This window comes from Oncorhynchus kisutch, linkage group LG16, assembly GCF_002021735.2.
Source record: "Oncorhynchus kisutch isolate 150728-3 linkage group LG16, Okis_V2, whole genome shotgun sequence".
In the NCBI taxonomy this organism is placed as follows: Eukaryota; Metazoa; Chordata; class Actinopteri; order Salmoniformes; family Salmonidae; genus Oncorhynchus; species Oncorhynchus kisutch.
Window position 1 is genome coordinate 44259706 of NC_034189.2, and position 18749 is coordinate 44278454.

At 43.1% G+C, this 18749-nt stretch overlaps 1 protein-coding gene across 1 annotated transcript in view; it reads right to left on the minus strand.

Moving 5' to 3' along the window:
• The window catches only part of kcnh7 (potassium channel, voltage gated eag related subfamily H, member 7), a 110008-nt gene that overhangs the window by 3183 nt on the left and 88076 nt on the right, over nt 1–18749 (minus strand). Inside the window, exons 12-16 of the mRNA XM_031792507.1 lie at nt 7741–7946; nt 7505–7604; nt 6219–6497; nt 3556–3715; nt 751–949 (exon numbers count right to left, since the gene is read on the minus strand). Coding sequence (XP_031648367.1) covers nt 751–949; nt 3556–3715; nt 6219–6497; nt 7505–7604; nt 7741–7946 — 944 coding nt within the window. The remainder of the gene's footprint in view (nt 1–750; nt 950–3555; nt 3716–6218; nt 6498–7504; nt 7605–7740; nt 7947–18749) is intronic.

Sequence of the window (18749 nt, forward strand, 5' to 3'; positions counted from 1 at the left end):
TTTGTCGTACAATATAATAAGAATTGTATGACGTATAGTGTCCTTACGTCTGGATCGCATTTAACCCGTTTTGTATGATATATTATGTTTGACTGCTTTAGTATGATATGCTACGTTAGGTTAGGGGTTAAGGTTAGGAGTTAGGTTATAGGGTTAGGGAAGGGTTAGCGAACATGCAAATTAGTGACAAAGTCGCTAAAAAGTAGTAAGTAGTTGCAAAGTTGCTAAAATACTAAAGTTGTCTGTGATGAGATTTTAATATGCAAGACATTCCTTTGTGCCCAGCCATCCACCCCGACCAACCACCCTCCTTTCGTTTTTGTCAGCTACTGTCCGAACCAAACGTAACATATCATGCTAATTTTAGTGTCCCGGATTTACGTTTACTATGTTATGTCTGGTCAATGTAATGTACCTTAACATAAAGTAACATATCACACTAAATGAAGTGGCACGGATTTTTGTAAAATATAATACGTTTTGCTCTGAGACCAGGCTGGTCAGCAAACTGAGAACAAACAACTTCAGGCAGGGATATTGACTTCTGTAGTGTCCAAAACTCACACAGGGAGGATGTAACCATCCGTCAGTATACAGAACAGACAGTGATAATGCACCTATAGACCAGTATATAGACAGGGGAGTGTAATGTGCCTAGCCAGTATATACAGAGCCATTATGTATAACACAGTATATAGCTCTGATGGCTAGTGTAGACCGTATTCGTTCACCTGGGCTGGTTCAGTATACCTGGGCCAGTGGTGAAGCAGGGTTGAGGCTGTGTTGAGGCTCTGTGATCCTGATGGCAGAAACAGGCTGCACCCTGATGGCAGGCCTCTGGTACTTTGGGCTGGAGGTGACGATGCTGTAGGCCGGGGGAACCACGGTGGTCTGCCTCTGCAGCAGCTGGAGGATGGCCTTGATGTCTGACGTCATCTGGGACTCCAGCCTGGATGGTGGGTGGGGAGAGCCAGGGAGACAGCATCAGGGGTGGGTCCTAGCTTCACATTTTTTTAAAAATAAATCCGCCACTGACGTCAATGCAGGATTTATGTAAAAGTCTGAGCACCTTAAAATAGGTCCTCAGTGTATTAGCTATGTATTAGCTTTAGCTACTGTAGGTTTTGTTTTATGCACGTGTCTGGGGTTGTATTGGGAGAGCGCAGTCAGTAATACTCAATGCAAACACTAGAGGGAGCCCCAACCCAAACAATTCAGAGAAGACACTAAGGGCCTGTAGCACATCTTTATCTGTTTTAGACCTTTCCACCCCAAACTAAATGTAATCCCAATTTCTTTTCATGTTTGCTTCTCTATTTTGTGAATTATCATTTCTTGATTTTCCCCCAGTTTTGCATACAACACCTTCAAGGTACGGAAAGCCCATATTGAATAATATCACTTTAATTGATTTATTTCCAATGACAAACACGCAGACCTGTGTACTGTATCTACACACGACACTCCCATACTGCCTTCAGAGCACTGTGGACAGAGAACAAGCCAGTGTTTGTCACAGTTGCTGTTGAGCTGTAAGACAATCTGAGCCGATCAACACCCCCAGCAGGCGTGCTCCAGCTAGATGAGGCAGGGTAGTGTGGCCGCCATGTCTGTTAAGTGGCCAGGCGTCTGCCCATTACCTCCCTAAAGCAGGAGAAATGAGAGCGACTACGCCTGCAAAGAGCCTGAGGTGGCCAGTCTGTAACCACCACTTCCAGTGGACAAAGGGATATGGAGAGGGAAGATACAGTAGAGAGAGAGAAAAAGTGAAGGAGAGCATAGGCTATATATAGACGGAACACACACACACACACACACACACATATTTATATATGAGAGAGAGAGAGAAGAGAAGAGAAGAGAAGAGAAGAGAAGAGAAGAGAAGAGAAGAGAAGAGAAGAGAAGAGAAGAGAAGAGAAGAGAAGAGAAGAGAGAGAGAAATAAATAAAAAGAGAAAGTCGGACTGACTTAGAGGCCTCCTCCCACTTTTTGGCTGATGTGACCCCTCACTCTGTCTGCACTTGCCCCTCACCATCTCCCAACCCTCCCCTCCAAACTTTGCCGTGACGTCTGCTGTCTTTGTGTTGCGATTGCGTCTCACGGGCGTCAGCTAAAAATAGGCGATCCTGTCTGCTGTCTGTAGCAGCTGGATCCCTTCCACGCAGAACGTATGCAGAAGTCAACTCTCTGTGTTATATAGTGAGCCTTACTTTACAAGCAATGATTCAGTGGACTGTGGATGCGTATGGTAAACCCAGTTGTATTCTGATGGATGTTGTACTGGGAAAACCTTGCTTGTGTATCTAGTCTATAGTGCAGTGGGATGTAGTGATAGTTGGGCTTGGGGTTATTTGAAGATGGTGTAGTCCAGTGGTCACCAACTGGTCGGTCGCCACATTTCTGTGAAAAACAACAACAATAAAGTATTGTGTTCCAATTGTTTTATTAGTCTCTGGCTGTTGGTGGTAGGTGTAGCCAATTCAGCTGCCCTGCGCGCTGGAAAAGGAAAACTGTTGCCATTTCATGTTTCTGAAGATATAAATTCTGCCTTCCCGGTGGGCTTGGAGAGGAAATCAAGTGCACTATGCCACCGCTGGCCAATCAGATTGCTCAGATGACTGAGTCTGCAGTAATTTAGCAGGCATAAAAGAAAGCTACGGGAAAAATGATAGTGAGATTTCAAAACGTTGAAAACCATGACTAGAGAGAGACTGTCAACGAATATAGCAAAGAGCTGCTGTTTTATGAGTGAGTTCATGTTTAAGTTCTTACTCAGCACTGTCAACACTTTGTATTCAATATTTTTATAAGCCTTAACAATGCGCGTTCTTCCTATTTCCACTCAGCGCAACAACAAGCAGTGCAGCAGTAATGAATGAGTAGGAAAATGTATCTATAGGCTTGCGTTGTTATTATTAGCGGCTTGGGTCTTTTTTAATGTCGAGGAATGTTTTACTTTCTCTGTTCATAAGGAGTAACAACATGAATTTGTGACAGTAATAATGTGGTGCGACTCGAGTTTCGCCATCAGCTGGAAGACTGTGTCCCTTTTTGGTCAGTGTCAGTGGAGGGAAGGGGAGAGACTGACCATCAGATGCAGGCACCATCAGCCCAGTAAAATAAAAAGCTAATTATTTAAATGTATGCTCACTCAGCTGTGCCTCCCAAGTAATACAACAATGGATCTATTACCGGTGTGATCATATAGCCTACCTCAAATTAGGAAAGATTATAAAAAAATATGTCCCGAAGAACAATGCATTGGCAGGTAAATTCAAGCAAAGCCAGTATGTGGTGATAATGTATTGGGCCTATAGCTTACTGCACAGCCTCATTGCTACAGTACTGTTTTAATTGGTTATTGTCGCATAAGCTTACATTTTTTAAGTCGTGTTAATAAAAAAATCAGAGCGGTAGATCTCAGCATGCATTTTGACTCCGAAAAGGTTGGTGACCACTGGTGTAGTCTGTTTACCACCAGAACGGCTTGGTTAAAGTTGTGCTTTTTCTTATGGCGAATTACTATCAGAATTTCCCCTGGCCCCTTCCAGTCACCTGTTTAGGTGCTCTTGCAGCAGGTCCAGACGTTGCTCCACCTCTCCGTAGGTGATGTCCGGCTCACTGTCCTCCTCTACGACCCCACTTCGGGAGTCCTGGGCCGACTCCTCCAGGACCCCTCTGGGCCGCACGCACCCCCACTCCTCCCCACGCAGGTCTAGGCACACACACATGCAAAAACACATTTATGTACCATTATCAACCTATGAAACAACTAAATCAAAGCACCAATCATTTCCCACAGAACATTGAATCCTTTTTAGTTAGGTATGATTCACAGGCCTTTGACCAACAATATTGTCTGATAACCGTAGTGTTTTGAGAAGGTACAGAGCACTATCCACTAACTAGATAGCGGTCCCTCGTCCACACCAGTCCTGTCAAAGGCTACCATTTTATTGATCAATGGCCACATTTGGCCCCACTATATAACCAGCAGTTATAGCATCAGTCAGTCTCTCACTCACATTGTTCCCTGGCTGTTAGAAACTGTAATAGCAGCACTCTGTCCAGAATCATTTCTCCCTCAGGCACAAAAAAGTTGGTCTTGTCTTTTACTGCTACTGAGTGGGTGTTGATAGGAATAGAACACACCTGACAGATGCCACAGTGTTATATCGCTATAATGCCAACAATGTTCTTCAGTCCTAGTACTGTGGACCCACAGGGGTGTACTGTTTTGTTCTAGCCCAGCACTAGCAAGCCTGATATAGAAATAAATACTGCAATCATCCAGCCCTTGATTCTTAAATCAGGTGTGTTATTGCAGGGCTAGAAGTAAAACCTGCACCTTTGTTGGTTCAAATTCCAGTCCTTGGGTACCCCCAAAAGGTTGCACATGTTTGTTGTAGCCCAGCAGTAAAACAACCAATTCAACTAACCAACAGCTAGATATGTAGATGTGTTACTGCTGGCCTAGAACAAATATGTACTCTAACCTTAACCCAGTGCAAGGCTAGAGAAACACTGGGTTGCCACTAAAGACCTCAGCCACAATGTCAACATTGGCTATGTCGTAATAATTAATGAAAGCAAAAATGAGCTTTTTGGTCTTAATTTAAGGTTAGGGTTAGGCATTTGGTTGAGCAGTGTGGTTAGGGTTAAGGTTAGGTTTTAAAATCAGACTTTAAGTAGAGAAATTGTAGAAATAGCTGCGAGTTTATGAATTTGTGGCTGTGGTAACTAATGACGACCGAAGCACTGCACTAGACTCAGTGATTGAGTCTTGCAAGATACCTTTTACAGTAATGAAAGACGTCAAGAAGAGAAGCCACCATTTATATTGCCTCCGTGCTGGGGTGATTACAGGAATCAATATCCACTGCCTGCCTCCTACTCAAACCAGGAATCACCGTCATCCGCTTAAGAACTGAATTACAGCATATTACTCTCAAATCACCACATGCCGACAGGAATGTTCATTGTGGAGCGCAATACTCTGGAGACGCAAATAGAAACGTGTCATTTAATTTAGCCTATTGTTACAGTGGCTACGGGCATATCGAGGCAGTTTTAATATTTTTTACCATATCATTCATGTTAAAGTAGTTGAGGATTTTACAATGAAAGTAGTTATGTTAGGGATAATTATTTGTAAAAGTCGTGTTTGGGGGAGTAGAGAGAAAGAGGCTGTGTGTGTGTGGGGGGGGGGTGTGGGGGTGTGTGTGTGTGTGCGTGTATGTATCTGTGTGTGTGTCGTAGGTGTGTAGGGCTGATAAACAAAGCATAAACAAACAAGCTAAGCTCATGATCTCTTTCACAAGCTGGTCACCATAGGTCATGCCATCTCTAATGCCAACCAGTCATCAACAAGATAAGAGCTGGCATCTGCTGGCAAATTGGCAAGGGATAAAACAGAGGATTTTCCAACAAACCTGTAAGAGTGCCAGGTCTGAAATTAACCTATGGCCTGTAAGAAGCCAGCCTCACCAGTCCTTCTGTCTTCTTCTTACTCACTGGAAAAAAATGGTCTGGGATCAGTGCTAGGATTGACCATATAGGGCCTGAGGTTTTCCTGACCATGTTTCCTAACCAGGGAAAACTCCTGGCCCCAGGCACTTTATTCTATTTTCATAGCTCGTTTACCTCCTGTTTTGCTTGGTTTTAGATGACGCCTTAACACCGTGCTAGAACAGCACAACAATAGATACTGTGTCAGTCGAGGCACTCTGCTTTAATATTATCATTGATGCATTTTCTACCACTGAATAGCAGCATATACACAGTAAATGAAAACATCTAACAGAGTTTGTTTGAAACCCTGCATTTCCAGACCAATGACCCTGGTTGGTTGTCGGATATAAATAATCCTCTTATAATGGTAGTTGCCGTGGCGATGAGCCCTAATCCTTTTTTGGGGATTTTTAATATGTGTGACATCCTGCTCCAGTGGCCCAGGGTAATTTCCTTTTTTCCAAATTAATTACAGTACAGTTACTCAATATTCTGTAGAAAATGGCTTGAAAGGACATGTCTTGTCGTGTGACCATTGGTTGTTTTGTGCCCTCTGGCTTCCGTGCTGTGCTACCCATACATTGTTATTTTGATCTTTGAATGCGTATGGAGCTCATTTGAATTGGTGGGTCAGCTTTTGGTCTAGCCAAAATGACCTAGTCATTAAAAGCATTGTTGTAGGGATCTTTAGAGGCTTCTAACTGTACCTTTATAAGACTGGCTCCTCTCCACATTGTCTCCTCCCCCCGACGCGTCCGGAACAACGTCCCCCAGCCCAAATCCCAAGGTGTGGTCCCTCACCAAGGGGTAACCCTGCCCCCCCGAGCACAGAGGCCTCTGCTCCTCCCCCTCCCCTCCCTCCTCTTCCCTCTCATCTGAGTCTCTCCTGACCTCCACCACGGTGGCTACAGCCTGGGAGGAGGGGTAGAGCTGCCTCTCCCGCTCACCACCATCGCAGAACACCGACGTCTCTTTGATCTGGGTCCCTGTGGGGAAGGAGGAGGGCAATCAGGGTGTCTGTGCGTGCGTTCGGGTAAGCATGCGTGTGTGTTTAGGATCTTGTGTGTGCGTGTGTGTGGGCAGCCATGCGTGTCTGTGTGTGTGCATGCATGAGCGTGTGTTGGAGGAACACTGGGTTCTTTGTTGCAGACAGCTCCTCTGGGAGGCAGCAGCTCGGCAGATCAAACAATAGGAAGGTGTCGTGCTCTAAACGGTCCCCACCAGATCTGCTGCTGCCTCAGAGCCTTGCTGCCGTAAAGATACTTCATACATTTCATTGTGTGCTTGCTACTTTGCCTTCACAGAAGCAGAGGGAAGGTGAGCGGAGAGGGAAACTGTCAGTAGATGTGAAGGAAAACAGTAAGTACAGGAGAGAACATCCAACGGCTTTGAAGGATATGATATGGCTTAAAATGTACAACATCAATTGCCATACTTTTAATGTGGTATAATCTGTCTGAATTAGACAAAAACACATTTGGACAATCTACAGTACAGGTCAGCATGACATGGTGGGAGCGGGGTTTATTTTAGGAGATGGAACTGTATTCTGAAAAACTGTAACCATGGTAACCAATTTAATTAGTTTGAATGGATACCAAACTGTTGAGTGGTGTGTTGCAACAATGCCTCCCATCTTACAGAGCTATTAGAAGCCAAACTAAAACTATTCCCTGTGTAGGAATACAGTCTTCTCAAACTTGGAGACACTTCCATGAAGGCAGGTATCCTAGCGGTAAATGTTGTGCCAGTAACTGAAAGGTCGCTGGTTCGAATCCCAGAGCCAACAAGGTGTTTTATTATTTTCTTCTCGATGTGCCCTTGAGCAAGGCACTTACCCTTAACCCTATTTAACCCTAATTGCTCCTGTAAGTCACTCTGGATAAGAGTGTCTCCTAAACAACTAAAATGCATGATATTGTATAAAACAGGCTGGCTCAGTTGACATGAACTGTTTTGAAAAGGAATAGCCGTAAAAAACACCTCAACTCACCTGCGGAAGATTTCCTCTTGTTAGTGAGCCTTCTTCTGCATTTGATGTCATCCCCATCAGAATCACTGGGGTAGAGGTAGACTGACTCTGCATTCTGAGGCTGCAAACAAAAAAATACACCCCTTACAACTGTATCTGTACTGCCTACCGATCGCATGGTCCATCCAGCCGTCCATCCACCCACTCATTCATCCATCTTTCCATATGTGTCTGTCTGTCCATCCGTCTGTATTTACCTTGCCGCTCTCGTCTCGGAGGTTAAAGGTCAGCTCCAGATTGCTGAGGAAGTAGTCGGCGAACTCGGGGTACATGTCAAGCACCTCCAGGATCTCCTCCCTGTGGATGGTGTGCAGGTCACAGTAGCTGAGCGCCCGCACATCTGCGTTGGCCTTCCCCGGCTTGGCGTATAGGTGGATCATCTCCCCAAAGATGTCATTCTTCCCTGGAAGAGAGAGAGAGAGAGAGAGAGAGAGAGAGAGGGGAGAATGTGGGAGGAAGAAATGAGGGAGGTAGAGAGATAGGGGGAGTGGGTAGAGAGATAAAGGGGGAGAGGGAGATGGAAGGGAGAGAGGGAGAGAAAGAAATATAACATGCACATAATGACACTATGCAATGACACACATATGCCTTGACCCACAAACAGCTAAATGACCTCTTGTATTTCCCATAATGCAGCTCAGCTGTCTTTTGAGGTTATCTAACAGCGCATTTAGAAAGCATTGAGACCACTTAACTTTTTTCACATTATTTTGTTATGTTATTATAAAATATATATATTTTAAATCACGTTAATCTACACACAATACTCCATAATGGCAAAGAAAAACAGGTTAAGAAATTTTAGCAAATGTATTAAAAATAAAAAACATATACCTTATTTACATAAATATTCAGAGGCTATTAGACTTGAAATTGAGCTCAGTTGCACCCTGTTTCCATTGATCATCCTTGAGATATTTCTACATCTTGATTGGGGTCCACCTGTGGTAAATTCAATTGATTGGACATGATTTGGAAAGGCACACACCTGTCTATATTAGGTTCCACAGTTGACAGTGCATGTCAGAGCCAAAACCAAACAATGTGGTTGAAGGAATTGTCCGTAGAACTCCGAGACAGGATTGTGTCCAGGCACAGATCTGGGGAAGGGTACCAAAACACTTCTGCAGCATTGAAGGTGCCCAAGAAGACAGTGGCCTCCATCATTCTTAAATGGAAGAAGTTTGGAACCACCAAGACTCTTCCTAGAGCTGACTGCCCGGCCAAACTGAGCAATCGGTGGTGAAGGGCCTTGGTCAAGGCGGTGATCAAGAACCCGATGGTCACTGACAGAGCTCCAGAGTTCCTCTGTGGAGATGGAAGAGCCTTCCAGAAGGACAGCCATCTCTGCAACACTCCACCAATCAGGCCTTTATGGTAGAGTGGCCAGATGGAAGCCACTCCTCAGTAAAAAGCACATGACAGCCCACTTTGCCAAAAGGCATCTAAAGGACTTTGGCCTGAATGCCAAGTGTCACGTCTGGAGGAAACCAGGCACCGCTCATCACCTGGCCAATACGTGGAAGCATGGTGGTGGCAATATCATATTTTGGGGATGTTTTTCAGTGGCAGGGACTGGGAGACTAGTCAGGATTGAGGGAAATATTAATGGAGCAATGTACAGAGATCCTTGACGAATACCTGGTCCAGAGCGCTCAGCACCTCAGACTGGGGCGTAGGTTCACCTTCCAACAGGACAACAAACCTAAGCACACAGCCAAGACAATGCAGGACTGGCTTTGGGACAAGGCTTTGAATGTCTTTGAGTTACCCGGACTTGCACCCGATCAAACATTTCTGGAAAGACACAAAAATAGCTGTGCAGTAATGCTCCCCATCCAACCTGACAGAGCTTGAGAGGATCTGCAGAGAAGAATGGGAGACACTCCCCAAATACAGGTGTGCAAGCTTGTAGCGTCATACACAAGACGACTCGAGGCTGTAATCGCTGCCAAAGGTGCTTCAACAAAGTACTGAGTAAAGGGCCTGAATAGTTGTAAATGTAAATGTGATGTTTTGTAACTTGTGCACTGGGAGTGGGGAGCAAGTTCAGGGAGTGAATCATTTAATCAATAAATGAAACATAATACAAAACAAGAAACACACACAATGCACAGAAACAAGGAAATATAACGCCTGGGGAAGGAACCAAAGGGAGTGACATAAATAGGGCAGGTAATCAAGGAGGTGATGGAGTTCAGGTGATTGTTATTAGGCGCTGATGCGCGTGACAGGTGTGCGCAATAGTAAGCAGCCTGGTGGCCTAAAGGCCGAACACGGGACATGTTTCAGTTTTTTATTTTAAATACATTAGCAAACATGTCATTATGGGGTATTTTGTAGATTGATGATGTAAAAAACTATATAATCCATTGTAGACCAAGGTTGTAATGTAACAAAATGCAGAAATAGTGAAGGCGTCTGAATAATTTCCAAATGCACTGCTAAGGTTATACCTGTCCTTCTGCCACTTCCTTATATGACAACCTGGAGGTAGTGTGACTGTCTATAGGGCTGACTAAATGACAACATGGAGGTAGTGTGAATATTTATAGGGCTGTGACTATATGACAACATGGAGGTAGTGTGAATGTTTATAGGGATGACTATATGACAACATGGAGGTAGTGTGAATGTTTATAGGGCTGTGACTATATGACAACATGGAGGTAGTGTGAATGTTTATAGGGCTGTGACTATATGACAACATGGAGGTAGTGTGAATGTTTATAGGGCTGTGACTATATGACAACATGGAGGTAGTGTGAATGTTTATAGGGCTGTGACTATATGACAACATGGAGGTAGTGTGAATGTTTATAGGGCTGTGACTATATGACAACATGGAGGTAGTGTGAATGTCTATAGGGCTGACTATATGACAACATGGAGGTAGTGTGACTGTTTATAGGGCTGTGACTATATGACAACATGGAGGTAGTGTGAATGTCTATAGGGCTGACTATATGACAACATGGAGGTAGTGTGACTGTTTATAGGGCTGTGACTATATGACAACATGGAGGTAGTGTGAATGTCTATAGGGCTGACTATATGACAACATGGAGGTAGTGTGAATGTCTATAGGGCTGACTATATGACAACATGGAGGTAGTGTGAATGTTTATAGGGTTGACTATATGACAACATGGAGGTAGTGTGAATGTTTATAGGGCTGACTATATGACAACATGGAGGTAGTGTGACTGTTTATAGGGCTGACTATATGACAACAGGGAGGTAGTGTGACTGTTTATAGGGCTGTGACTATATGACAACAAGGAGGTAGTGTGACTGTTTATAGGGCTGACTATATGACAACATGGAGGTAGTGTGAATGTCTATAGGGCTGACTATATGACAACATGGAGGTAGTGTGAATGTTTATAGGGTTGACTATATGACAACATGGAGGTAGTGTGAATGTTTATAGGGCTGACTATATGACAACATGGAGGTAGTGTGAATGTCTATAGGGCTGTGACTATATGCCAACAAGGAGGTAGTGTGACTGTTTATAGGGCTGACTATATGACAACATGGAGGTAGTGTGACTGTTTATAGGGCTGACTATATGACAACATGGAGGTAGTGTGAATGTCTATAGAGCTGTGACTATATGACAACATGGAGGTAGTGTGACTGTTTATAGGGCTGACTATATGACAACATGGAGGTAGTGTGAATGTCTATAGGGCTGACTATATGACAACATGGAGGTAGTGTGAATGTTTATAGGGCTGACTATATGACAACATGGAGGTAGTGTGAATGTTTATAGGGCTGACTATATGACAACATGGAGGTAGTGTGACTGTTTATAGGGCTGACTATATGACAACATGGAGGTAGTGTGACTGTTTATAGGGCTGACTATATGACAACAGGGAGGTAGTGTGAATGTCTATAGGGCTGACTATATGACAACATGGAGGTAGTGTGACTGTTTATAGGGCTGACTATATGACAACATGGAGGTAGTGTGAATGTCTATAGGGCTGACTATATGACAACATGGAGGTAGTGTGAATGTCTATAGGGCTGACTATATGACAACATGGAGGTAGTGTGAATGTTTATAGGGCTGACTATATGACAACATGGAGGTAGTGTGAATGTCTATAGGGCTGACTATATGACAACAGGGAGGTAGTGTGACTGTTTATAGGGCTGACTATATGACAACATGGAGGTAGTGTGAATGTCTATAGGGCTGACTAAATGACAACATGGAGGTAGTGTGACTGTTTATAGGGCTGACTATATGACAACAGGGAGGTAGTGTGACTGTTTATAGGGCTGTGACTATATGACAACATGGAGGTAGTGTGACTGTTTATAGGGCTGACTATATGACAACATGGAGGTAGTGTGACTGTTTATAGGGCTGACTATATGACAACATGGAGGTAGTGTGACTGTTTATAGGGCTGTGACTATATGACAACATGGAGGTAGTGTGAATGTCTATAGGGCTGTGACTATATGACAACATGGAGGTAGTGTGACTGTTTATATGGCTGTGACTATATGACAACATGGAGGTAGTGTGAATGTCTATAGGGCTGACTATATGACAACAGGGAGGTAGTGTGAATGTCTATAGGGCTGTGACTATATGACAACATGGAGGTAGTGTGAATGTCTTTAGGGCTGACTATATGACAACATGGAGGTAGTGTGAATGTCTATAGGGCTGTGACTATATGACAACATGGAGTAGTGTGAATGTCTATAGGGCTGTGACTATATGACAACATGGAGGTAGTGTGAATGTCTATAGGGCTGTGACTATATGACAACATGGAGGTAGTGTGAATGTCTATAGGGCTGTGACTATATGACAACATGGAGGTAGTGTGAATGTCTATAGGGCTGTGACTATTTGACAACATGGAGGTAGTGTGACTGTTTATAGGGCTGTGACTATTTGACAACATGGAGGTAGTGTGACTGTTTATAGGGCTGTGACTATATGACAACATGGAGGTAGTGTGAATGTTTATAGGGCTGACTATATGACAACATGGAGGTAGTGTGAATGTTTATAGGGCTGTGACTATATGACAACATGGAGGTAGTGTGACTGTTTATAGGGCTGACTATATGACAACATGGAGGTAGTGTGAATGTATATAGGGCTGACTATATGACAACATGGAGGTAGTGTGAATGTTTATAGGGCTGTGACTATATGACAACATGGAGGTAGTGTGAATGTATATAGGGCTGACTATATGACAACATGGAGGTAGTGTGAATGTTTATAGGGCTGTGACTATATGACAACATGGAGGTAGTGTGAATGTATATAGGGCTGTGACTATATGACAACATGGAGGTAGTGTGAATGTATATAGGGCTGACTATATGACAACATGGAGGTAGTGTGAATGTTTATAGGGCTGTGACTATATGACAACATGGAGGTAGTGTGAATGTTTATAGGGCTGTGACTATATGACAACATGGAGGCAGTGTGAATGTCTATAGGGCTGACTAAATGACAACATGGAGGTAGTGTGACTGTTTATAGGGCTGTGACTATATGACAACATGGAGGCAGTGTGAATGTCTATAGGGCTGACTAAATGACAACATGGAGGTAGTGTGACTGTTTATAGGGCTGTGACTATATGACAACATGGAGGTAGTGTGACTGTTTATAGGGCTGTGACTACATGACAACATGGAGGTAGTGTGAATGTTTATAGGGCTGTGACTATATGACAACATGGAGGTAGTGTGAATGTTGATAGGGCTGACTATATGACAATATGGAGGTAGTGTGAATGTTTATAGGGCTGTGACTATATGACAACATGGAGGTAGTGTGAATGTTTGTAGGGCTGACTATATGACAACATGGAGGTAGTGTGAATGTCTATAGGGCTGACTATATGACAACATGGAGGTAGTGTGAATGTTTATAGGGCTGACTATATGACAACATGGAGGTAGTGTGAATGTCTATAGGGCTGACTATATGACAACAGGGAGGTAGTGTGACTGTTTATAGGGCTGACTATATGACAACATGGAGGTAGTGTGAATGTCTATAGGGCTGACTAAATGACAACATGGAGGTAGTGTGACTGTTTATAGGGCTGACTATATGACAACAGGGAGGTAGTGTGACTGTTTATAGGGCTGTGACTATATGACAACATGGAAGTAATGTGACTGTTTATAGGGCTGACTATATGACAACATGGAGGTAGTGTGACTGTTTATAGGGCTGACTATATGACAACATGGAGGTAGTGTGACTGTTTATAGGGCTGTGACTATATGACAACATGGAGGTAGTGTGAATGTCTATAGGGCTGTGACTATATGACAACATGGAGGTAGTGTGACTGTTTATATGGCTGTGACTATATGACAACATGGAGGTAGTGTGAATGTCTATAGGGCTGACTATATGACAACAGGGAGGTAGTGTGAATGTCTATAGGGCTGTGACTATATGACAACATGGAGGTAGTGTGAATGTCTTTAGGGCTGACTATATGACAACATGGAGGTAGTGTGAATGTCTATAGGGCTGTGACTATATGACAACATGGAGGTAGTGTGAATGTCTATAGGGCTGTGACTATATGACAACATGGAGGTAGTGTGAATGTCTATAGGGCTGTGACTATATGACAACATGGAGGTAGTGTGAATGTCTATAGGGCTGTGACTATATGACAACATGGAGGTAGTGTGAATGTCTATAGGGCTGTGACTATTTGACAACATGGAGGTAGTGTGACTGTTTATAGGGCTGTGACTATTTGACAACATGGAGGTAGTGTGACTGTTTATAGGGCTGTGACTATATGACAACATGGAGGTAGTGTGAATGTTTATAGGGCTGACTATATGACAACATGGAGGTAGTGTGAATGTTTATAGGGCTGTGACTATATGACAACATGGAGGTAGTGTGACTGTTTATAGGGCTGACTATATGACAACATGGAGGTAGTGTGAATGTATATAGGGCTGACTATATGACAACATGGAGGTAGTGTGAATGTTTATAGGGCTGTGACTATATGACAACATGGAGGTAGTGTGAATGTATATAGGGCTGACTATATGACAACATGGAGGTAGTGTGAATGTTTATAGGGCTGTGACTATATGACAACATGGAGGTAGTGTGAATGTATATAGGGCTGTGACTATATGACAACATGGAGGTAGTGTGAATGTATATAGGGCTGACTATATGACAACATGGAGGTAGTGTGAATGTTTATAGGGCTGTGACTATATGACAACATGGAGGTAGTGTGAATGTTTATAGGGCTGTGACTATATGACAACATGGAGGCAGTGTGAATGTCTATAGGGCTGACTAAATGACAACATGGAGGTAGTGTGACTGTTTATAGGGCTGTGACTATATGACAACATGGAGGTAGTGTGACTGTTTATAGGGCTGTGACTACATGACAACATGGAGGTAGTGTGAATGTTTATAGGGCTGACTACATGACAACATGGAGGTAGTGTGAATGTCTATAGGGCTGACTATATGACAACATGGAGGTAGTGTGACTGTTTATAGGGCTGTGACTATATGACAACATGGAGGTAGTGTGAATGTCTATAGGGCTGACTATATGACAACATGGAGGTAGTGTGACTGTTTATAGGGCTGTGACTATATGACAACATGGAGGTAGTGTGAATGTCTATAGGGCTGACTATATGACAACATGGAGGTAGTGTGAATGTCTATAGGGCTGACTATATGACAACATGGAGGTAGTGTGAATGTCTATAGGGCTGACTATATGACAACATGGAGGTAGTGTGAATGTTTATAGGGTTGACTATATGACAACATGGAGGTAGTGTGAATGTTTATAGGGCTGACTATATGACAACATGGAGGTAGTGTGACTGTTTATAGGGCTGACTATATGACAACAGGGAGGTAGTGTGACTGTTTATAGGGCTGTGACTATATGACAACAAGGAGGTAGTGTGACTGTTTATAGGGCTGACTATATGACAACATGGAGGTAGTGTGAATGTCTATAGGGCTGACTATATGACAACATGGAGGTAGTGTGAATGTTTATAGGGTTGACTATATGACAACATGGAGGTAGTGTGAATGTTTATAGGGCTGACTATATGACAACATGGAGGTAGTGTGAATGTCTATAGGGCTGACTATATGACAACATGGAGGTAGTGTGACTGTTTATAGGGCTGACTATATGACAACATGGAGGTAGTGTGAATGTCTATAGGGCTGACTATATGACAACATGGAGGTAGTGTGAATGTCTATAGGGCTGACTATATGACAACATGGAGGTAGTGTGAATGTTTATAGGGCTGACTATATGACAACATGGAGGTAGTGTGAATGTCTATAGGGCTGACTATATGACAACAGGGAGGTAGTGTGACTGTTTATAGGGCTGACTATATGACAACATGGAGGTAGTGTGAATGTCTATAGGGCTGACTAAATGACAACATGGAGGTAGTGTGACTGTTTATAGGGCTGACTATATGACAACAGGGAGGTAGTGTGACTGTTTATAGGGCTGTGACTATATGACAACATGGAGGTAGTGTGACTGTTTATAGGGCTGACTATATGACAACATGGAGGTAGTGTGACTGTTTATAGGGCTGACTATATGACAACATGGAGGTAGTGTGACTGTTTATAGGGCTGTGACTATATGACAACATGGAGGTAGTGTGAATGTCTATAGGGCTGTGACTATATGACAACATGGAGGTAGTGTGACTGTTTATATGGCTGTGACTATATGACAACATGGAGGTAGTGTGAATGTCTATAGGGCTGACTATATGACAACAGGGAGGTAGTGTGAATGTCTATAGGGCTGTGACTATATGACAACATGGAGGTAGTGTGAATGTCTTTAGGGCTGACTATATGACAACATGGAGGTAGTGTGAATGTCTATAGGGCTGTGACTATATGACAACATGGAGGTAGTGTGAATGTCTATAGGGCTGTGACTATATGACAACATGGAGGTAGTGTGAATGTCTATAGGGCTGTGACTATATGACAACATGGAGGTAGTGTGAATGTCTATAGGGCTGTGACTATTTGACAACATGGAGGTAGTGTGACTGTTTATAGGGCTGTGACTATTTGACAACATGGAGGTAGTGTGACTGTTTATAGGGCTGTGACTATATGACAACATGGAGGTAGTGTGAATGTTTATAGGGCTGAATATATGACAACATGGAGGTAGTGTGAATGTTTATAGGGCTGTGACTATATGACAACATGGAGGTAGTGTGACTGTTTATAGGGCTGACTATATGACAACATGGAGGTAGTGTGAATGTATATAGGGCTGACTATATGACAACATGGAGGTAGTGTGACTGTTTATAGGGCTGTGACTATATGACAACATGGAGGTAGTGTGAATGTCTATAGGGCTGTGACTATATGACAACATGGAGGTAGTGTGACTGTTTATATGGCTGTGACTATATGACAACATGGAGGTAGTGTGAATGTCTATAGGGCTGACTATATGACAACAGGGAGGTAGTGTGAATGTCTATAGGGCTGTGACTATATGACAACATGGAGGTAGTGTGAATGTCTTTAGGGCTGACTATATGACAACATGGAGGTAGTGTGAATGTCTATAGGGCTGTGACTATATGACAACATGGAGGTAGTGTGAATGTCTATAGGGCTGTGACTATATGACAACATGGAGGTAGTGTGAATGTCTATAGGGCTGTGACTATTTGACAACATGGAGGTAGTGTGACTGTTTATAGGGCTGTGACTATTTGACAACATGGAGGTAGTGTGACTGTTTATAGGGCTGTGACTATATGACAACATGGAGGTAGTGTGAATGTTTATAGGGCTGAATATATGACAACATGGAGGTAGTGTGAATGTTTATAGGGCTGTGACTATATGACAACATGGAGGTAGTGTGACTGTTTATAGGGCTGACTATATGACAACATGGAGGTAGTGTGAATGTATATAGGGCTGACTATATGACAACATGGAGGTAGTGTGAATGTTTATAGGGCTGTGACTATATGACAACATGGAGGTAGTGTGAATGTATATAGGGCTGACTATATGACAACATGGAGGTAGTGTGAATGTTTATAGGGCTGTGACTATATGACAACATGGAGGTAGTGTGAATGTATATAGGGCTGTGACTATATGACAACATGGAGGTAGTGTGAATGTATATAGGGCTGACTATATGACAACATGGAGGTAGTGTGAATGTTTATAGGGCTGTGACTATATGACAACATGGAGGTAGTGTGAATGTTTATAGGGCTGTGACTATATGACAACATGGAGGCAGTGTGAATGTCTATAGGGCTGACTAAATGACAACATGGAGGTAGTGTGACTGTTTATAGGGCTGTGACTATATGACAACATGGAGGTAGTGTGACTGTTTATAGGGCTGTGACTACATGACAACATGGAGGTAGTGTGAATGTTTATAGGGCTGACTACATGACAACATGGAGGTAGTGTGACTGTTTATATGGCTGTGACTATATGACAACATGGAGGTAGTGTGAATGTCTATAGGGCTGACTATATGACAACATGGAGGTAGTGTGAATGTCTATAGGGCTGTGACTATATGACAACAAGGAGGTAGTGTGAATGTTTATAGGGCTGTGACTATATGACAACAAGGAGGTAGTGTGAATGTCTATAGGGCTGACTATATGACAACATGGAGGTAGTGTGAATGTCTATAGGGCTGACTATATGACAACATGGAGGTAGTGTGAATGTCTATAGGGCTGTGACTATATGACAACATGGAGGTAGTGTGACTGTTTATAGGGCTGTGACTATTTGACAACATGGAGGTAGTGTGACTGTTTATAGGGCTGTGACTATATGACAACATGGAGGTAGTGTGACTGTTTATAGGGCTGTGACTATATGACAACATGGAGGTAGTGTGAATGTTTATAAGGCTGTGACTATATGACAACATGGAGGTAGTGTGACTGTTTATAGGGCTGTGACTATATGACAACATGGAGGTAGTGTGAATGTTTATAAGGCTGACTATATGACAACAGGGAGGTAGTGTGACTGTTTATAGGGCTGTGACTATATGACAACAAGGAGGTAGTGTGAATGTTTATAGGGCTGTGACTATATGACAACAAGGAGGTAGTG